At 43.2% G+C, this 20246-nt stretch overlaps 1 protein-coding gene across 1 annotated transcript in view; it reads right to left on the reverse strand.

Annotated features, from left to right (window-relative positions):
- FOXO3 (forkhead box O3) overlaps window positions 1-20246 on the reverse strand; it is a 129802-nt gene that overhangs the window by 12986 nt on the left and 96570 nt on the right. The window contains exon 2 of the mRNA XM_017878744.1: window positions 6657-8091. Within this exon, the coding sequence (XP_017734233.1) occupies window positions 6691-8091 (1401 nt within the window). The 3' untranslated portion in view covers window positions 6657-6690. The remainder of the gene's footprint in view (window positions 1-6656; window positions 8092-20246) is intronic.

Genomic DNA, 20246 nt, shown 5'->3' on the forward strand with positions numbered 1-20246 from the left:
GTGGCAGTCCTTCTGCTCCAAGACAGCCCTAGGAGGGACTGCAATGGCTCTTAGTCTCTCTGAGTGGCTTGGGATGACTGGCATTGGGAAGACAAAGATGGCATTGCCAGATTCCTCCCAACAGCAGGAGAGGTTCAGGCTTGAGGCTCTGAGGCAGCTGAAAAGAGCAGGGTAGGGCATCTCCTTCAGCAGGGCTTGCTGCTAGCCCCTGTGAACACCGATGGGTACCCATGCTAAGCAGAACTGAAGCCAGACAGCTGGGACTTCCCAGGCGATCCTTTAAAGATGCTAATAGAGCACTTTGGATACCACCTACAGCTCTCCTTACAACATCTGTAGCATTAGTTCCGTTTAACAGCCCCTCTAATGAGTACCCCCAAACTGGTAGGCAGAACTTTTAAGGGATGTCGACTCTGGAAATAAAAGTTTGCATACCAACAGGTAATTGTAGATCCCTTTTTAATGAAAAACCCAGTTGAGTCTAGTTCACTGAGGAAAAGAGTCACTCTTTCTGCCCATAGTTTAAGACTGGCGTGGCTGCTTCCTGCTTCCACTATTAACCTCTGGAGCTGTTTTAAATCACAATAAACATTAAACAACGTTTTTAAAAAGGTGCCAAAAGACATTAGCCCATATCAGAGGTAGCCCTTCTAGGAGCTCTGTGAGGCCAGTTTTAATTTTAACCTCATTTTATAAATAAGCAAACTGAAACTGAGAGATGAGCGACTTGACTCCAGGACACACAGCCATGAAAAAGGCAGCCTTCTGCTGCAAGTCCCACAGCTCCTCTGCCATCCCACAGGATCTCACTTAACTAGGAGTGGGCTGCAGGGGAGGCTTTTTTAATCCATAGCTCCCTCAGAGCAGAGCCCCAGGGACAGTGTGCTGCAGTGGGTGGCTCATGTCCAACCGTGATGAACTCACCAGCTCTAGAAATCAAACATAAAGTGCTCTGCAGAGCTTTTAAAAGAAATCAGCATCTGGATTCAGCCTGAACTCTGACCTGTTAGTATGGAACTCCTCAAGTCTTAGGGTCTGTGTTTTTGTGGAACAGACCTTGTGACCAGAACCCCCGAATGCAGGGTTGTCCCAGAAAACCAGGCACATCAGTCTGCCACACCACATGCGCCTCTGCTCCAAACTTGTGAGCAAGGCAGTCTTTGGCTCTACAACAAACTGTCATCACCACTGCCACCACTTTCCCCAGTAGGCCACGCATTCTTTAAGGGAGGGACCCTTTTTATCCATTTCTTCCCCCCGTGCCCAGCAAGTACCCAAAAGATGAACTGTGCTTAACGATTTCAGGCCTTTCTTGGGCACTTCTATCAACACAGGTCTACCACTTTGCCGGGCAGCTAGCTCATGCATGGATATGGCTGAGAAACACTAGATATATGATAAGGTCATACAAAAAACTCAGCAAGAAAGGGAGAAAAAGGACAAAGAAGCCCTAGTCTCCAAGGGGGTGCTGACTCCTTTCAGCAAAACTCCAGGACAGGATTTCTTAAGGGGGTTCCTTAGAACACTGGTGCTATGGTTTCTTGAAGAAAAAGGATTTGATTCAAGATATCAAACACTTCAGGAAACACTGCATAACACATCCAACCCTAGAAGGTTCATAATGTGTATTAACCTTTAACGCTCTGAGAAGTTCTCTTGGAAATAATCCAATTTCTCTTTAACACGGTATTTCTTAAACTTATTTGACCACAGAATCCATTTTCTATTTCACACCTATGACTATCTTGAGGATCTAGTATTCCAAGAAACATTTTGAGAAACATTGACTTATAGGACCTCTAAATACTAATTCGCAAAACACATTTTAAATTCATTTTAGTTTCTGAAACTTTAAAATTCAAAACAATTTGGAGGACTGGGGAAAGCAATACTTTGAAATTCAATGGACACATCAGCAAAACCAGGGTGAAGCAGATGGTGTCTCTTGCAAGGTGGAGAATCTCCATCTTGGGATGCAAGTCCAGTAAATATGTGTCTCCAAGTGAGGGAAGAGAAAGCAGTCCGCAAACATCCTCCCACTGGGCCCAAGGTCAAGGAGGACCTCCAGGAGGCAATCTCTCCAGCAACGCCAAAGAAGCAGGTCCCAGAAAGCCCCCTTCTCCCATCTCCAAATAGAAAGGTAAGCCTGTGAGAAGCACAGGTGGCCCCTGGGGGAAGACTACTGATAGAAAATATTGTTTACAAGATGCTGCTAAGCATTATGAACACTCTAAGTTATAAGAGTAATTCTGGTGATTTTCACCCTGTTTGTTTATGTTCTACATGAGCTCTCTGGACAGAAGAGACCTTCCAGAAAGCTGTTTATAAACACAACTGCTTGAAGGAGGAGCCACTCAGGCTCTGTCTCCATGCTGAGCAGGCTGGCCAGAGGTGAAAAGAGGTGCATTTTATAAAACCAACAAGCCCAGGAAGAGCAGCCTTCATGCTAAACGTCACTGCTTTCCAGGAAAAAACAGCGTATGTAGCGAGTATACCAGCCTCTGCAAAGAAAACCCCTTTTTATGGCCATATCAATTTTCTCTTGCGCTCATTGACACTAAAAAGATCCCAAAATTCTCTCCCTGAATGACAGTTCAGACTTTTGGCTTTTTTTAAAAGGTAAGAATAAAGATCCGTGAAGACACAGAATTCTTCATGCTAGCATACTATAACCAGACTATAGTCACAAGTACAAATAACAGAGTATATTCTCCATGTAATTCATAACAGATTCATATTTATCAGATATTACATTCCCTAAAATAGAAATATCTACATCAATCAAAAACACGACATAGCTAGTCTATATTACCTGTATTTGGTTAGAATTAGTTCTATCCCCAACATAAATTTTAAAGACATACTAGAATCACAGCATTCAAACATCAGTCAAACAAGCATCAAATATTTACTCCTTTTGGAAAGTAGCCTACATGTAAATTCTAAACGGCTTCCAATACTGCAGCCTGCTGATGCCACGCTAGTACACCACTATTTGTTTCCAGCTCCATATCATAACACAAACCTCACCAGGTCCATTTCACAGACAAAATGTTAGGGTTCAAGTTTAAAATTATACATACCATGCACCTTTAAAACTTGATGAGGCTGTCTTCTTTTGACAAATGAGAAACCTAATGTTCTATGAGATTGAGTGATGTGGCAGAGACAAGAAGAGAACTACCCCTCCCCTCTCCCTCTGGGCTTTTGCTGGTGGATGTTTCCCAGTCTTTATCATAAAGTACTTTAAATATTGGGCTGCTCCCTAATGGTGTCTCCAAATGTCAAAAGATGAAGATGAATGCAAGTCCGTGAATGCAGGCATCTTTGTTATCAAATTAAGGTGAGATTGAAACTCCTTTCCCTCAGAGAGGACACATGTCAAACTCAAGAGGGCTGACCGGAAGCTCGAGCTTACAGCGCCACACCAGCTCATGACCATCTCTGCCACCAACTGTAAACATGTGCACCAAGCTTTATGAACACCTGAGAGAACACAGTGCCCTTCACGACCCAGCAGCCAGCCCTCCAAAAAAAAAATCACTATTTTTTCTTTTCCAGATAGACCTAAGGGTCAAAGGATTCCACCCGTGGTCTAAAATGAATGACCTGTGTGAAACACCCAGCCCTCCAGAGAAGCATCTTGCCACAGCTCCTCAGCAAGACTGCCTGTCAACTGAGCAGACCGCTCCATTAACACAAGAAGGTTCAGACTCAGCATCACATGACCTTCTGCGAGCAAGCCAGGAAGTCAGTCTGGAGAAACACTAAGAAAAAGTTCAACCAAGAAAGTTATTAGAGAGCAACTCTTGGGAAGCTGGGACACTTAATTTGAGAGCAGTGGGGTGTCACAGTCTGACCTCAGCCCCATTCTGTGAATTGAGGAGAGTCTTCAATGAAGTGACAGTCACAGTTAAGTTTTAAAGTAAAAAATACACTTCCGGTTGCATGTGCTCCTGGCTGCTGAAATGAACAATGGATTCCAAGGCAAAAATGGAAATTCTAAACCAGAAACTAGATCCCCTCACAGCCCCCACTGCCCTTTGGATGGTTCTTTAAATGCTCTGTGATCATACTGAGCTAGTCTACTTTCAGGAAAATTTGGTGACTTTTCATTTTTAGCTGAAGAAGTATCTTCTCAAAACAACCTCCCCCAAAATATTCTGAGGCAAAGATGACACTAAGGCTCCATTAGGATATAATAATGAAATGCATTATTCTCAATGCAATAATTTATTATCAAAATCATAGTTCACCAGATAACCTTAAAAAATCTAAGTATTTAAATCTCCCTTAGTTTTTTGTACAATCCTTTAGAATTACACACATACGAGAAAGATCTGCTGTTTAACCAAAAGGGAAGCCAACACTTGAAAATTAGACAAAACTGATGCCTTTTCTTCTGAACACATTTTTTCCAATTAACTAGAAAGTGGTCTCCTTACAATCACACTCAAATTAAAACTTATTCGTGTCTTTAAAAGCCTATTCTTAAAGGAAGACAAACCATTTATTCTTTTAAAAGCCAAATATCTACATTTCTAAAGACAAATCTTCCATATTCTTCTCCTTAAAGGAAGACAAACTAGTCTTCTAAAGGCCAAATATCTACATTTCTAAAGTCAAATCTCCACCAGCCCAAGTTCTGGTATGGCACTGAACTGGCTGGCATGGAAGTACTGTCACCCTACTTAGCTTCCATTACAGTCTTTTCACCATCTCAAGGGGTATTAAATGACTGAAATCAGATATCTGAGTTCCATTAGGGGTCTCTTATGCCTAAGAAAGTTGAGAGGCTTTAGCATCACAACACTCTTAACATTCCCCATTCTGCAACTACCCATGAGCTGGAGTGAGCTCGCCACAGGAGACCCTTGTAAGTCCTTCATCACGGTGGAGGGTTAAACGAGGCTCAAGTTTTTACGGCTTTGAATTCCCTTGCTTTTTACACCACTTAAAGAAGCCTGTAAGTAGCTTGCTGAGACTGAAACAAAACAAAGCAAAAGGGCTGGGGCACAGAACAGAACCCGTTAACAACCGGGTGGCCAGTGATGCAAACCTGTTGTAGAAGATCCCAGTGTTCATCTTACTTCTTGAGGAGGAGAGTTTTTAGGGAAAGCTTGTCTATTATCTGCTACTTTGACTCCAGTTCAGAGCACTCCCCGTCCCCCATTTTTTTTTAACCAGTTAGAGAGAATAAGGAAGAACTACTATGGGGGTTCAAGTCATTTAAGAAATGAATCTAGCTCTGTAACCGTGGGCAAACTATTTAACCTCTCTGGGCTACCTGGTTGCCCATTTGTCAGTATACCTAGTTGCATGGTACATATTTCAACCCCACTGCAGTTTTCAAAGCACTTTCACATGCTTTAGTGCATTTGATTCTTGTAATAACCCTGTGAAGTAATGCGGGCTATTATCCTCATTTTATAAAACTGGAATTTGAGACTCAAGAGACCTAAGACATACCCATGGTGGTAGCAAGAAAGTGGTAGAAGTGGGCCTGAACCTCAATTCCTGATTTCAATCAAATGCTTTTCTTACCACATCACACTGCCTGATCTCTGTGGTTCCAAGAACATTAAAATGCCACAATTGAAAAAAATCTCCATCACCATTCACAACCTGTGTCACTCTATGTTTGGAAACTGCTGACATCATTTATAGTTTGGGGAACAAGCAGAAGAACACGAGTAAGTACTCCCTCACACAAACACTTGTGCTTTCAACTTAATTTCTTGGCCTTTTTCCAAGAGATAGGTTCTTGCTCTACTGCCCATGATGAAGTGCAGTGGCATGATCATGGCTCACTGTAGCCTCAAACTCCTGGGCTCAAGGGATTCTCCTGAGAAGCAGGTGCTACAGGTGTGTGCCACCATGCCCAGCTAATTTTTTAAGTTTTCTGTAGAGATGGAGTCTTGCTATGTTGCCCATGCTGGTCTCTATGACTCCCGGCCTCAAGCAATTCCTGCTTCAGTCTCCCATAGTTTTGGGATTACAGGCATGAGATACTGTGCCTGGCCTCTTACTTTTTTAAAGGCTTAGCTCTTGAATGCTAGCTAATAAAGATGCTTAGTACTTAGATAAAGATTAACAGATTTTGCTTGTTAGAAATATTCATATATGAAAGAGTCTAGAATACATACTCTGCAGGTAAATTAGAAGCACCTGCCCATCATTACTTTACAAGGAACCAAAGATGAAGAACCTGTAACACTGAAGATTGACAAAAGCAGTGATGGACCAGAAAGTCTTTCTAGGAAAGCCCTTTGGCTGGGGTCCTTAACCCTGAAGTATGACCATCCCTCTCCTTCTCTTCTATTCTCATCCATCCATCAAGTAGGGCAACCTGCGTCACAGGCCAGTGAGGACAACTGGATGCAAAAAAGAATGCGATCTCTGAATGTGTATGTGTTCTCTTCACTAGCAGTAAATTTCTGAACTATCAGCAAACTGTGGGGAAGGGCACCCGACAGACCTATTTGGTTTGCAGGTAAAACCCTGAGATGGAACTGGCTGGGAGCCATATTATGTGCGCCACTGCTCCATGGTTCTCAATGTGGAATGAAATTCAAAGTAAAGAGAAGACAGCCTCCCCCAGACATCGCCCCTGATCCCCATATTGTTATTTTTATTCCATAGCATTGGGCACTGACCTGCTTTGCCCACTTCCCCTTCCTCAGTGATCCTTCAGCCTGGCACCCAGCTCTGAGATGAGGCCTGCTTAGCACCAGTGAAGTTCCCCACGTTCAAACCAACAACATTCTGTGTGGAGATGAGGGAATCAAAGTTAAAATCCAACCCATCAGCATCCATGAGTTCGCTACGGATAATGGACTCCATGTCACATTCCAAGCTCCCATTGAACATGTCCAGGTCCAAGTCGCTGGGGAACTTCTCATGGCCCATGACGGGCAGGTTTGCACTAGTTGAGTACAAGGAGGAGCCTGAGAGAGAGTCCGAGAGGGTTTGCATAGACTGGCTGACAGGAGACTGCTGCTGGTGTTTGGCTGACCCAAGGCTGCTGGACTCACTCAAGCCCATGTTGCTGACAGAATTCGACAAGGCACGGCTGCCACCAAGAGCACCCTGGGTTTGGTGCTGGTGGTGGAGCAAGTTCTGATTGACCAAACTTCCCTGGTTAGGCTGGGCAGCAAAGGACATCATTGGGTCATTGCGAAGCATCACGTTCCGGCGGGAATTCTGGGCAGACACAGCGGTGCTGGCCTGAGACATCAAGGGGTCCGACTGTGTCATCATGACATCGCTGTGGCTAAGTGAGTCCGAAGTGAGCAGGTCCTGGAGTGTCTGGTTACCATAGTGTGACATGGAAGAGAAGGTAGCTGGCTTGTTCTCTTGGATGGTCTGCATGGGAGACTGGCGTAGGGAGTTCAGAGATGAAGGTCCAAACACCGTGCTGTTGAAGGAGCTGGTTGGGGAGCCCAGGCCCGAGCCCTTGGTGGTGTATGGGAAGCTAGAGCTCCGCTGCATGAGTCCCCCAGTGGGTGATGGCTGGGATGGCGGGAGCGTGATGTTATCCAGCAGGTCGTCCATGAGGTTTTCAGTCAGCCCATCATTCAGATTCATGGTGCCTGCCATGTCAGTCAGCCGTGGCAGTTCCACCGTGCACGGCTTGTTCACTGAAGGTGACAGGCTGGCTGAGCTGCTGTAGAGCATGGGTGAGAGAGGCGCATCGTCATCCTGAACTTCATCCAACTCTGTGCTTGCCATGATGGGCGACAGGCGGCCACTGACTGTGCTGGCGTTAGAATTGGTGCGTGAACGGAAGTCCGTCCACGCATCCAGCTCATCACTGCTGCGTGACGTGGGGCTGCCAGGCCACTTGGAGAGCTGAGAGGGACTGTCGTCAGCTGATTCAGGGGCTGTCTGCAGGGCTGCCTTCTTCTTGGCTGCGCGGCCACGGCTCTTGGTATACTTGTTGCTGTTGTCCATGGAGACAGCCCGCCGTCGGGGGGCTTTTCCGCTCTTCCCCCCATCCGGGTTGATGATCCACCAAGAGCTCTTGCCAGTTCCCTCATTCTGGACCCGCATGAATCGACTATGCAGCGACAGGTTGTGCCGGATGGAGTTCTGCAGGCAGAAGAGAAAACAGAGTATGAACCAGAATGGTCCAAAACAGAGCACCCAGATGATATAGTAACTCAAACTCCTCATTTATTTTTTATTTTATTTTTTTGAGACAAAGTGTCTCACTCTGCTGCCCATGCTGGAATGCAGTGGTGCAGCCTCAATCTCCTGGGCTGAAGAGATCCTGAAGCACCTGTAACTAGGACTATAGGCGCATGCCACCACACCTGGTTAATTTTTATATTTTTTGTACAGATGGGGTTTTCCATGTTACCCAGGCTGGTCTCAAACTCCTAGACTCAAGAGATCCTCCCACTTCGGCCTCCCAAAGTGCTAGGATTATAGGCATGAACCACGGTGCTGGCCAACTCCTCATTTTTTAAAGCTGCCTCAATTTCAAAGGTTAAAAAAAATCCAACCTAATTCAAAAAGACAAATATCTGCATGACCCTCTTTGGGAATAAAATGACATGTTAAATGGCAGTTTTCATATCTAGGGGGGAGGGAGATGATTTCACGTCCAAGAGATGCTGGGAATAGATAAGCTCACTGATAGTAGTTTTCCCCAAATTCCTAGGTTTACTGGCCTTTCTGTAATTATATTGCCCATATTGAAGTTCACACTTGGAATTTACTACCACACGCCTCTGTCCCCTGCACTTTCCAACAAACTTCCCCTGCTCTCTAAGCGTAATTAATCACTTGGTTGGAGGGTTGCTTTATTTTCTCATGGTCCCCTCCTCCACTAGTATAGAGGCACAACATCTACCTTTTCTTAACTACTTCTATGAATTAAGAACAGATGAGAATTTTTACCGGACCTTTCTATGACTCCATCTCATCCTGCCAGATTTCACACCTTAGCATGTAACTCTTGCAGACACAAGAACTGTAGAGCAGGATTTGCCAGGTTGATTAGAGAAGTAGGCAAGTCTCCCATTCAGAAGAATTCAATTATATAGATACTTGCCTGTCAAGTTAGTGTGGGCTGAGCACAGTAACTTCCTTAGAAAGAGTACAGTATGAAAAGGAGGGAAAAGAACAACTTTAGAGTGGAGAAACTGACAAACACTATTTCAGTCAGGTGATCAGGGTCAGTATCTACAAGGAAAAGATGAGCTGATAATGTGTACCCTTGATATGACATGATGAGAATGGCACCTTCTGTGGTCTGCCTTCCAAAGCCCATAACCTAGTCTAAGCATGAGAAAGACATCAGACAAATTTCAATTAAGGGACATTTACAAAATACCTATTCAGTACTTCTCAGAATGGTCATAGCCAAGAAGAGCCTAAGGAGCCTAAGGAGATATGATGGCTAAAGGTAATATGGTATGCTGGATGGAATCCTGGAACAAAAAAAGAACATTAGGTAAAAATGAAAGAAATCTGAAGAAAGTATGAACTTAATAATAATATATCCATACTGATTCATCAGTTGTGACAAATGTCACATACTATAAGATGTTAACCACAGAGGAAACTTGATATTAGGTGTACGGAAACTCTCTACTATCTGTGCAACTTTTTTATAAATTTAAAAGTATCCTAAATTAAAATATTTAATTAAAGAGTAGGGCAAAATAGCCTCAAAACTCTAGTGACTGCACCCATCTTGCAAGAATTCTCCTCCTGGCTTGGCAGATACACCCAGTTGACAGTGATGACCCAGATTCAGTCCTATCTCTGCCACTGACCAACCATGTGACCCTGAACAAATCGAATCTGTCTGCAACAACTGCAGTTCCCCACCTTCATTATGGCTATAATCATACCCAAACCATCTCTGACAGGGATGACGTAAGGATGATACATGATAATATACTTCAGAAGCCAGTCATGCTATGAAGTCAGGGTGTTCTTACTGCTATTATAAAACACAGAGTCCATGGTGGAGGGAGTTCATGGCCTGCAGCAGGCTCATTCTAATCTGTAAAATGCCTCATGTGCAGTAAAAGGGAGGAGTTGATCAATCTGCATGCGCCACATCCGGAACAGTATCTGCAGGCCAGATGAGTTTTTATTTGCAAGTTAAAGATAAAATATATTGCCTGATGCAACTGTCCATATATTAAATACAGACAATCCTAAAAGTTATATATACATATTTGTTTAAATTGGCAATCACCAAATATATTTATGTAGAAGATACAAATACATGTTTCTGCCAGAATGTTCCCCCCTCCACCCACCCAAGACAGAGTCTCGCTCTGTCGCCCGGGCTGGAGTGCAATGGCTTGATCTCGGCTCACTGCAACCTCCGTCTCCGGGGTTCAAGCGATTCTCCCACCTCAGCCTCTCAAGTAGCTGGGATTACAGGTGCGTGCCACCACACCCAGCTAATATTTGTATTTTTGTATTTTTTTTTTGAGATGGAGTCTCGCTCTGTCGCCCAGGCTGGAGTGCAGTGGTGCGATCTCGGCTCACTGCAAGCTGCGCCTCCCGGGTTCACGCCATTCTCCTGCCTCAGCCTCCCGGAGTAGCTGGGACTACAGGCGCACACCGCCATGCCCAGCTAATTTTTTGTATTTTTAGTAGAGACGAGGTTTCACCGTGTTCGCCATGATGAGTCTCCATCTCCTGACCTCGTGACCCACCTGCCTTGGCCTCCCAAAGTGCTGGGATTACAGGCGTAAGCCACCACACCCGGCCTAATTTTTGTATTTTAACTGGAGACAGGGTTTCACTATGTTGGCCAGGCTGGTCTCAAACTCCTGACCTCAAGTGATCCACCTGCCTCAGCCTCCCCAAGTGCTGGGATTACAGGCATGAGCCACCGTGACCAGCCCAGAATGTTTTTAAAACACAGAGTGTCAGCAGGATTTTACCGTAAGTAAATAACCCAAAATACTGTTTCACATGTAGGAAGGGCCTGTAGTTCAGGATAGGCAATAAGCATTAGCAATCATGGGTCATAAGTTGGCATTTCTACAACTGCATTTGAGAGAAGAACATAAGCAACATGCTGAGTATCTGATGAAGCAAATGTTGCCCAGGAGACTATATATCCTGATTCCTTTTACTTTTATGGTTTTTAAAAAGTATAATGGCATTTCTACTAACGGTCCAGATACTACACTTCTTTAAAAAGTAAAACAATTTCTCTATGCAATAGGTATGAAGCATGCTCTCAACATGCACTCTGCAGGGTTCAGAACGCAGCCAAGTACAGGCGGATCTACAATTCAGGTGACTAGATATATTAAATAAAAACAAACTCAAGCTTCGAAGTGAAAAAAACAGGGAGGTCCCGAGGCTATGTGGAAATGTGGACACCTACCCTAAGTACTCCCACTCTGTCCAGCCCCCTCTGCGTTAGATTCTGGAAGGAGATCACACCAACACACAGAATTAGAATGACCAATCAAGTATTCAGCTATCCCCCCTTTAAAAAGCATTTAGGGAACAACATTTTAAAATGTACTTTAGCTTCACCAATTCCAACTCAACTGAGAAAAAGTGTGAAACATTTCACAGAACTGCAAAATGCCCCACATTTATTTTCTGATGGCCATCTATCACTACAATTCTAACCTCCAACAATATATGCGTATAGTTTTATAAAATTAAAAGCTACACAGGGTTAAAATCTGGACACAGATATAAAACTTCTATAAGGGCATGTGGCAAAAAGGGGCTGGAACACCCACATCCAGGGCCATAACCACAGGGTGTTGGGGTGGGTAAGGACCATGGAGACTGCCCACCCACCCAAATCCCTAATTGCAAGGATGAAGAAATGAGAGCCTGCCAGATTACAGCACTGTCAGTTACTGAGCCAGAGTGTTTTAGATTCATTGTCTCTAATTCTCATAATAAACCTGCAAGAATTAGTGTATCAGTGCCCTAATTTTAAATACGAAGACTCAGGCTGAGAGATATTAAATAACTTAATGCAAGGTCCCACAGCTAGTGTTCACAAGAGGCAAAACTGACACTGGGTTTCCTAAACTCCAATCCACTGCTTTTTCTACAACCCTTCATATAGGCCTCTTACTAAATTATGCAGAAGTCACCATTTAATCTATTTGGGCTAACAGTTAAAGAGATTATCTAAAGAATCATTTCACATTGAAGAAAGAAGAGGAATATAAAGCACAATCTTATTATTTTAATTTGTTTATGAAATAGTTATGGGTATTTATTTGGTGGGTCTTTCCTTAAAAAAAAAATTTTTTTTTTTAAAGATTTTTAAAAACAAAGTCTGAGCCAGGCACAGTGCTTGATGCCTGTAATTCCAGCACTTTGGGACGCTGAGGCAGATGGCTTGCTTGAGCTCAGGAGTTCAAGATTAGCCTGGGCAACATGGCAAAACCCTGTCTCTACAAAAGATACAAAAATCAGCTAGGTGTGGTGGCATGTACCTGTAGTCACAGCTACTGGTGAGGCTGAGATGGGAGGATCACTTGTGCCTGGCAGGCTGAGGCTGCAGTGAGCTGTGAATGCACCACTGCACTCCAGCCTGGGCGACACAGCAAGGCCCTTCTAAAAAAACAAAAAAACCCAAAAAACAAACAAGAAAAGTCTTTCAGAAGAGGAAACCTCAAACTATAACCTTACTCTATAGGACTTACTTGTCTTTCTTTAGTAAAGTGGCCACGACAGCATTCATTCTAAAGAGGACAGTGGTTACCATACAAACCAATGATGGCCAGGCGTGGTGGCCTAGCACTAGGTGTAATCCTAGCACTTTGGGAGGCCAAGTGGGGGTGGATCACCTGAGGGCAGGAGTTTGAGACCAGACTGGCCAAGGTGGCGAAACCCTATCTCTACTAAAAATACAAAAATTAGCCAGGCGTGGTGGTGCATGGCTGTAATCCCAGCTACTTGGGAGGCTGAAGCAGGAGAATTGCTTGAACCTGGGAGGCGGAGGTTGGAGTGAGCTGAGATCGCACCACCGCACTCTAGCCTGGGTGACAGAGTGAGACTCTGTCTCAAAAAAACACAACCCCCCCCACCCCCCACCAATACCAATATTAACTACTCTCAGATTCTGAAACAAAGACCAACTTATTAAATAGATGATTAGCTTCAATGGCCAATCTTTGCTTGACTCTCAGTTTAGAGGTTTCTTAGTCACAGAATGCATTCCCTGGAGCCTATTACCTACAGAAAGTTCAGACAGGTTTTTCCAGTTACATTACTAAGTCAACACAAACAAAAACTGTGCCACCATCAGTCTCATAGTCCCCAATCTCAGCAGCCTTCTATTCATACAGGGTGGCCATTCTTCCATTGACAAAATCCATAATCTGAAAGTAGGGCGTTGACAAAGGCCAACAAATATGGCTCATCTGTCCATTTCTAGTTCAAATGCCCAGTCACTCCTCAAAGTCAGATGCCAGAAATGCATTCTACTGTTTTCCTCACAGGTCATGATTCCAATTACAGTTATCCTTTGTTATACACAGGGGACTGGTTCCAGGACCATCTGCATATAACTAAACCTGTGCATACCCTATAGTCAGCCCCGCAAGAAGAAACTCACTTAAAACAGACAACTCCCCCAGGCCCTCATATGGGTTTCACATGCCGGGAATGCTGTGTTTGGTTGAAAAAGAGTTCTGTGTAAGTGGACCCGTGCAATTCAAACCTGCATTGTTCAAGGCTCAACTGTACTAACTTCTCTATTTAAATGTTGGTAAAGCAGGAAAGGTAAATAAATAGATGCCAGATAAAATACCAGAACTCCAATGTTTCCCCACTTCTTCCCTGATATCAAAAATTAATGGTGATGCGATTTCTGTAAGATTTCAAATGTCCTTCCTGCCACCTCAATCCCAGGAAAACTATCATTACAAATATTCTATGGTTTTTCACTAATTCATATTATCACCTTACCAAATAGTCTAAATTTCTAAGATTTTACATTACTTTTGGGATTGGGAGCCGAAGATAAAAAAGGAGTGGTCTGACAGAACGAGAATCATTTTTCTAATCACTTCTAAATACACATTTTGCTATACCCTTTGAGGCAGGCCAATGGTAACTTGCTGAAGAACTAGGGATGTGCCTTCCTTAAGGCTAAGATAGTAAAGTACATAATAACCAAGACACCTACTGCTGGAGCTCAGGCCACTGTCACAGTTACTCCCTAAAGAGGCTAAGAAGCTACTGTGACCCCCAAACCCAAAATCATGTGATTTAAATCCAGTACTTTGAGATCAAGATTTTGATGAAATTACAAGAAAGAAACATCTCTAGGAAAAGACTTCAGCTTCAGGGACAAAAGGACCAGCTTGCCCCCAACGTGGGCCTAAAGGTTTAAAGAACCCTTAAAACAACTCTCTCACAACATGTCTACAGAAAGTGCAGTGGTAAGAATACTCTTCATTTCATTTTTATGTCCATCTTCTCTTTTACTAAACGATTTACACTGAAGGAAGCCCTGCACTGGGGCAGAAACCCATTAGGTGTAATCAGTTAGAGAACTGGCAATCAGTGGCATAACCCTTCCAGGAGGCACGTGCAGTAGGTGTGTGAAGGAGGCAGCATGATGAAATTCACATTTCACAGTCCTGCTGCCTAGAGATTCCTTTGTTTGGTCCACCTTGAAGAAATCAGCGTAAAGATGACTGCGCCTAGCAGAATCTGGCAATTATTTTTCTTGTTATAATGAAGACCATTTTCTAATGCAAGATACAATTATTGCTAATACTAAAGTATCCATGATCTCTAATACATGCTAACTGGTTGTGAACACACATGGACCCCAAACAGATTAGATTAGGTGTCAGAGAGAAGCTTCCTGAAATGAAAAGTATTCCACCAATAATTTATAAAGGGGATAATTCCCACAGGCAGGATAAAAACATTCTTTGACTATCTCTTGGATCTTTGGGAAGATTAAATAAAGCTCTGCATGCAAACTACTCAGCGAAGTGCCAAGTACAAAAGCAGCTCCCAACAACTGTTAGATCCCACACGGAAGCAGTGACATCATAAATGTTAACTTACTGTTTTCCGAGCATCATATACTTTAAGCCAAAAGGTTCCAGGGCAGCCCCTTCCAGGAAAGGATTTTGAATTTTTAAAAAGCATTTCAGAGGTGCCGTGCCAGTCAGAAGTAACTGGTAATTTCTTAAATGTTGTAACCTACGTCCACTTCAGCCCTTCCAAACCATGTTTACCTTGTGGAGACTGTCCACTCACCCAGACACCAGCTGCAAGTGCTTCCCCTGGAACACAGAGAGGTTTTTGTCTGGAAGCAACATGTGGTATCAATTTATCTTTCTCAGCAATGGCAACAAGAAATCTGCTCACTTTAAAAATAAAAAGTGAGTTGTGTAATTTAACTCGTAAAAGCCCCTGCTTTTTTTTTTTTTTTTTTTTTTAAAGACAACCCCCTCTCCTCTCTCTTTTTTTTTGAGGTGAGGTGGGGTGGGAGGAGGACTGTCTAGAGCAGCAAAATGAGTTATGGTTATCTCCAAAGCCAGGCCCACTACTTCCCCCCAGGCCGATTGCAGGCGTCTCCTGGTCCTTACAAGGAATTTCAGGGGAAAGCACTGGAAAGGACTGTCTTTCAATTCAGTGCTCACCCACTTTGTGTAAAGGACCAGCATTTCAAATGGGTCTTACTGCTTGACTTGTGGGCACTGACAATTCAGAATGAGGTTGCCAAATGCCTGAATTCTAACATATGCATCTGCTGAACCACAGATGACAAAGGTTTTGTGAACAGCCCAATGGAACCACGAGTCACAGGAAGGTCTGTGTGCCACAGGAGAGCACTGCAAACAGACAGCTCCAGGAGCAGGCCCGGGTGGGCGCCTTCAGTGTATAACGACGGGCTCTTTCAAAGGCAGTCCTCTGGGAGAGGCCCTCAATTTCCCTTCAGTAGCAGTTCTTCACCCTGCCTATTAGAATCACCTGGGGAGACTTTAAACACTCACATTCCAGTCTCAGAGGTTTTGATTCAATAGATGGGGTAAGGCCTGGATATAGGTACATTTTTAAAGCTCCCCAGATTATTCTAATGTGCAATTAGGGCCAAGAACCATTGGCCTTTCCCCCTTATATTTCCACTGACTGAGGATCTGATTCCAATCTAATGATTCCCAGTCTCCTTAGATCTGGTAACATAGCACAGTAATGTCCTTTAAGTTCAAGTTTCCACCATTGAGAAGATAAGGATGAGAACTGGGATGAGAGATTAAAGCTGTGATTTTATGTGCAGAATAAAGCTAGGGCAATTTTATTTTATTTTATTTTATTTTAGGTAACTGAGGTCCAGATCTGCTTTTCTTTTGAAAATCACGAGGTGAGGGGAAAGATCCTTGACCTTACCCTGCTTTGGGGACAGTCACCTCATTCTGCTCTGTGATGCTTCTCCACCCAGCATGCATAGGCATGGAGAGAAAGAAGGCATGTGGACTTTCACAAAACTAGGAATTGATATAGCGAAGACGGAAGGAATGGAACACTAACTGATCCTTGTAATTTTCTTAGATACTGCTAGAATCTAGTTTTAAGCTGCCTACTCCCTTCTGCTAGATTTTATCTACTTTGGGACTAAGATGTTGTTCAAAAGCAGGTACAGAAAGTATGACAGCATAAAAATGTATCTGAGATCAGATAGAGTTATTTATAATACCAGCTATCATGGCCAAAACTAAATCTTTCAGATTGAGAAGAAAACATAAACTTTCATATGAAAGATTGCACAAACAACCTTATATGTATATCTAGCTCCACTCTACTCTTGCCTAAAACTTAAAAAGTTTAAACCATTAAGGAACTTAAAAAAAAAAAAAAAAAGATGATGCTCTAAAGTAAACATTGTTGGGAACTTGGCTGAATAATTAAATTTCCAGTTAGAAACAAGATTTCCCGTTAAACTGCTGACGATAACCCTCTACCCACAGAGATGGCCTTTGGAAACTAACATTTAAGTTTTCAAGCAGCAAGCAAGCGACAGGTTCTGGTCCCTCATAAGAAAGAATAAAATAATCAACTGGTGATCAGAATAATGAATCAATTTTCTATCCAAACAAAACGAGACATATGAGGCTTTCCCAAGGGGAGGAAGGGCTGGGTACACAATTTATCCTGCCCCAACTGAAAAGAAATCCTAGATAGGAAGAAAGTTCTCTTAAATAGCATGAAAGATGACTACCACTATACTCCGCACACAGTTCTGCTGGGTTTTCTAGGGTGGATTTTATTTTCATATTAATTATTATTATTTTTTTTTTAGTAATCTTCTTTTCAAGCTCTTCCACAGCTGTTTCTGCTCTTGGAGGGCAAGAGGGAACATTCCATTCCTCACAGCCAAACCTGCACTTCCGGCACACAGAGAACCCTGGCAGTCTTGCAATCTCTGCCCACACCCACTCCCTGCAGCATCCTGCCCCTCCCCACAAATACTCCTATTTCCAGCCCCAGGTCCCTCTCCCCATAGACTGAGGAAGAAGCACCTAAAGGCGTGCAGTCAGCGAGATGACAGTCCCAGAAAGTAGGTTAAAGCTGCAGCATTTGGATGCCCCTGTTCTCTTTCTCCAAGCTTTTCCTGTGATGTTATTGAATCTGTTTCCCCTTCCCACAAAGTGCTCAGCAAACACATGCTACTGTAATTCTCTTTTAAAACCATGCTCAAATTAGCCACACAAAATGGTTGCCTCAAAGAGTTAACAGTCATGAAGTTATAAAAGCCATAAAGTGGAACAGAAATACTTTTATTATTAATATTCACTTAGCTTAAACAAAATAAGGCTGCACCTTTTTCCAGTTTGAAAACTTACTGTGTGTGGAAATTGAATAAAAAGGGCACAGGAAACATGCATCCAAAACTCAGGAGCACATCCAGGAGTTTAGCATCACTTTCATGACATACGACAAGCAATCAGGGCAGGAAGCTCAGTAAAAATGCAATAGCTGGGGAACATGGAGAGGGCCAGGAAACCTTCTTTCTATGAAACAGGCAGCCCCAACTTCACAGTCGCAGACCCTGAGGACCAGAGAAGCACAGGGCCACACCTGAATCCAATCAGCTCCTAAGTGTCAACAGAGCAGAGACAGACTCACATCACCTGGCCTTGAGGTATAAAACACCACCCAGAAAGAGAACGTTAGTACCAATGTCTGGATCAGCACACTAATAGCAAAGACAAAACACAGGGTGCAGTCTGGCTCTTTAAACCAGATACCATGTCTTATTATAGCTTTAGCACCCGGCAGAGGGCCTGGTACACAGCAGGGGTTCAAAAAATAGTATTTGTTTAACCACTGAATTAATGGGAAGGCGGCAGGAGCCACAAAGTAGACCTGAATTATACTTTAACATGAGATGTGATAAAACATGAGACCAAAGAATGTCCTACACGAGTGAAGATGGAAGTAAGCTTCCATTGAAGATAAAGTGTGAAGTAGCATCTAGGTTGTTCTCAGGTTGAAAAGTCTCATCATAAGTGTTAACTTCAATTATACAGCCCAATTTCCAAAAACCTGAAAATATATACCAACAAGTAGGCTTTATGGTCTCTAGAATAAGAGATGGAAAGAAGGGCTAACTGACAGGGTGTGTGCTACTCGGTGGAGCAAGGCCTTAGCAGGCATTTCAGGTCCATCCACGGTGAAGAGCCGGCTCTGCACCTGTCGTGGGATGCCACAGAGCCCCCATTACTTGGTAATTCAGTTGGCTCGGAGTCCCGGGCACACTCAAAACCACAGATAACACATTCTGGTTCTAAAGTCTCCTCTACACAAGCACCTAGGTAACAAGAGAAACCCCAAATCGAGTCTACTTCACCTACAGTCTGAAGGAAATTCATGTATGTGGTGCCTACCAGGGCCAATGCTCTGTGCTTGACAAATCTAATCTTATTTTATTTTCACAACAAGCCTGTCAGGTGTAAACTGAGGTGCAGAAAGGTTAAGCAATTTGTCTAGTGGTTGGTGGTGCTAGAAATCAAGCCTGAGGCTAACTTGGAAAGTGAAGCTCTCACCACTGCACTGTGTGTTTCCTTCTGAAGTTACCAAACTGACCAAGGAGGGAGGCACCACTAACAAGTGACCAAGGAATAAGAAGCTTTAATGACTGCAAAATCTGTGTGATTCAATTAAATGTTCAGCATGTGGTCCCTAGGTTTATGAAAGGGATGGGAAATGCGGAAAAATGGTAAGACGTGAAGCAAGCCTTGTTGGAGCCAGATCTGCCCATCTGCTAAAACTAATTTTTTAGAAATGACACTTTTTCTCAGACAGACCTCCAAGGGACACTACTATCATGTCCTAACCTAAACTGGGATCACTATTTTGGGGAACGCCCAAATATTACTATAGCCATAAACTGAACTTCTACATATTCAGGCTGTCCTCGGTGGCACATCTGGAGGCTTCTGTGTTCTGGGAGAATTAGCCTTTGACTACGTCAAGCCAGTATTACCTGGCTGTCCCTGGCAGGCCTATTCAGGCCCTAAAATAGCTGGCACTATGTTATGGATCCTCAAGCCAGAAATATTAAGCAAATGTCTGCTAGTGCCCGACCCTTGCTATTATGAGGCTTAATCTGAAACAAGGACTCAGCTCTATACTATTTAAAACATGTAATTAGTTTATTATTGAGCCAGAAAAGATGAGCTTGCTCTAAAACTATGTGAATCTTAAAATATGATGTCTTTTGCCTGCCAACTGACAACATGATCAGGATACTTCTGTTTAACCTCAATCAAAAACTCTGGTAGAAAACTGCTTTAAGGTTACATATGCCTACTATTTTATTATTTGTCTTCTGGCATCAAAACCTGCAGAAACAAATCACTGACAATGCAGGCACATTACAGGGATGCATGTGGAGGTGCTGAGTGGGTGAGTTAAACAGCTTGAGAGTTTGACATCTGAAATCCAGGAAAACTGCTTTTCTGTTCTTAGTTTACAATCCCTTCCTTCACATGAAATTTACTGGCTTTAGCGTCACACATACAAACACAACTGTTTCTAGCTCTTCAGATGTTATGGTTCAGAAAAACCGTTCCTTTTTGTCTTGTTATTTCAAGAGCAACTGATTTCTTTTTGGTAGCTCTGAAATATATGCCAGTGTGTGGGCACAGTCACACAGCTACGCACAGGCCCACACCCTGGAAAGATTGGAAGGAGTGGAGACACATTTTTCAGCTAGGAAAGGAAAAAGTTTCGGCTAGTATTTATAAAACAGACAAGTG

The sequence above is a fragment of the Rhinopithecus bieti genome, unplaced genomic scaffold (assembly GCF_001698545.2).
Source record: "Rhinopithecus bieti isolate Rb0 unplaced genomic scaffold, ASM169854v2 scaffold_11508, whole genome shotgun sequence".
NCBI lineage: Eukaryota > Metazoa > Chordata > Mammalia > Primates > Cercopithecidae > Rhinopithecus > Rhinopithecus bieti.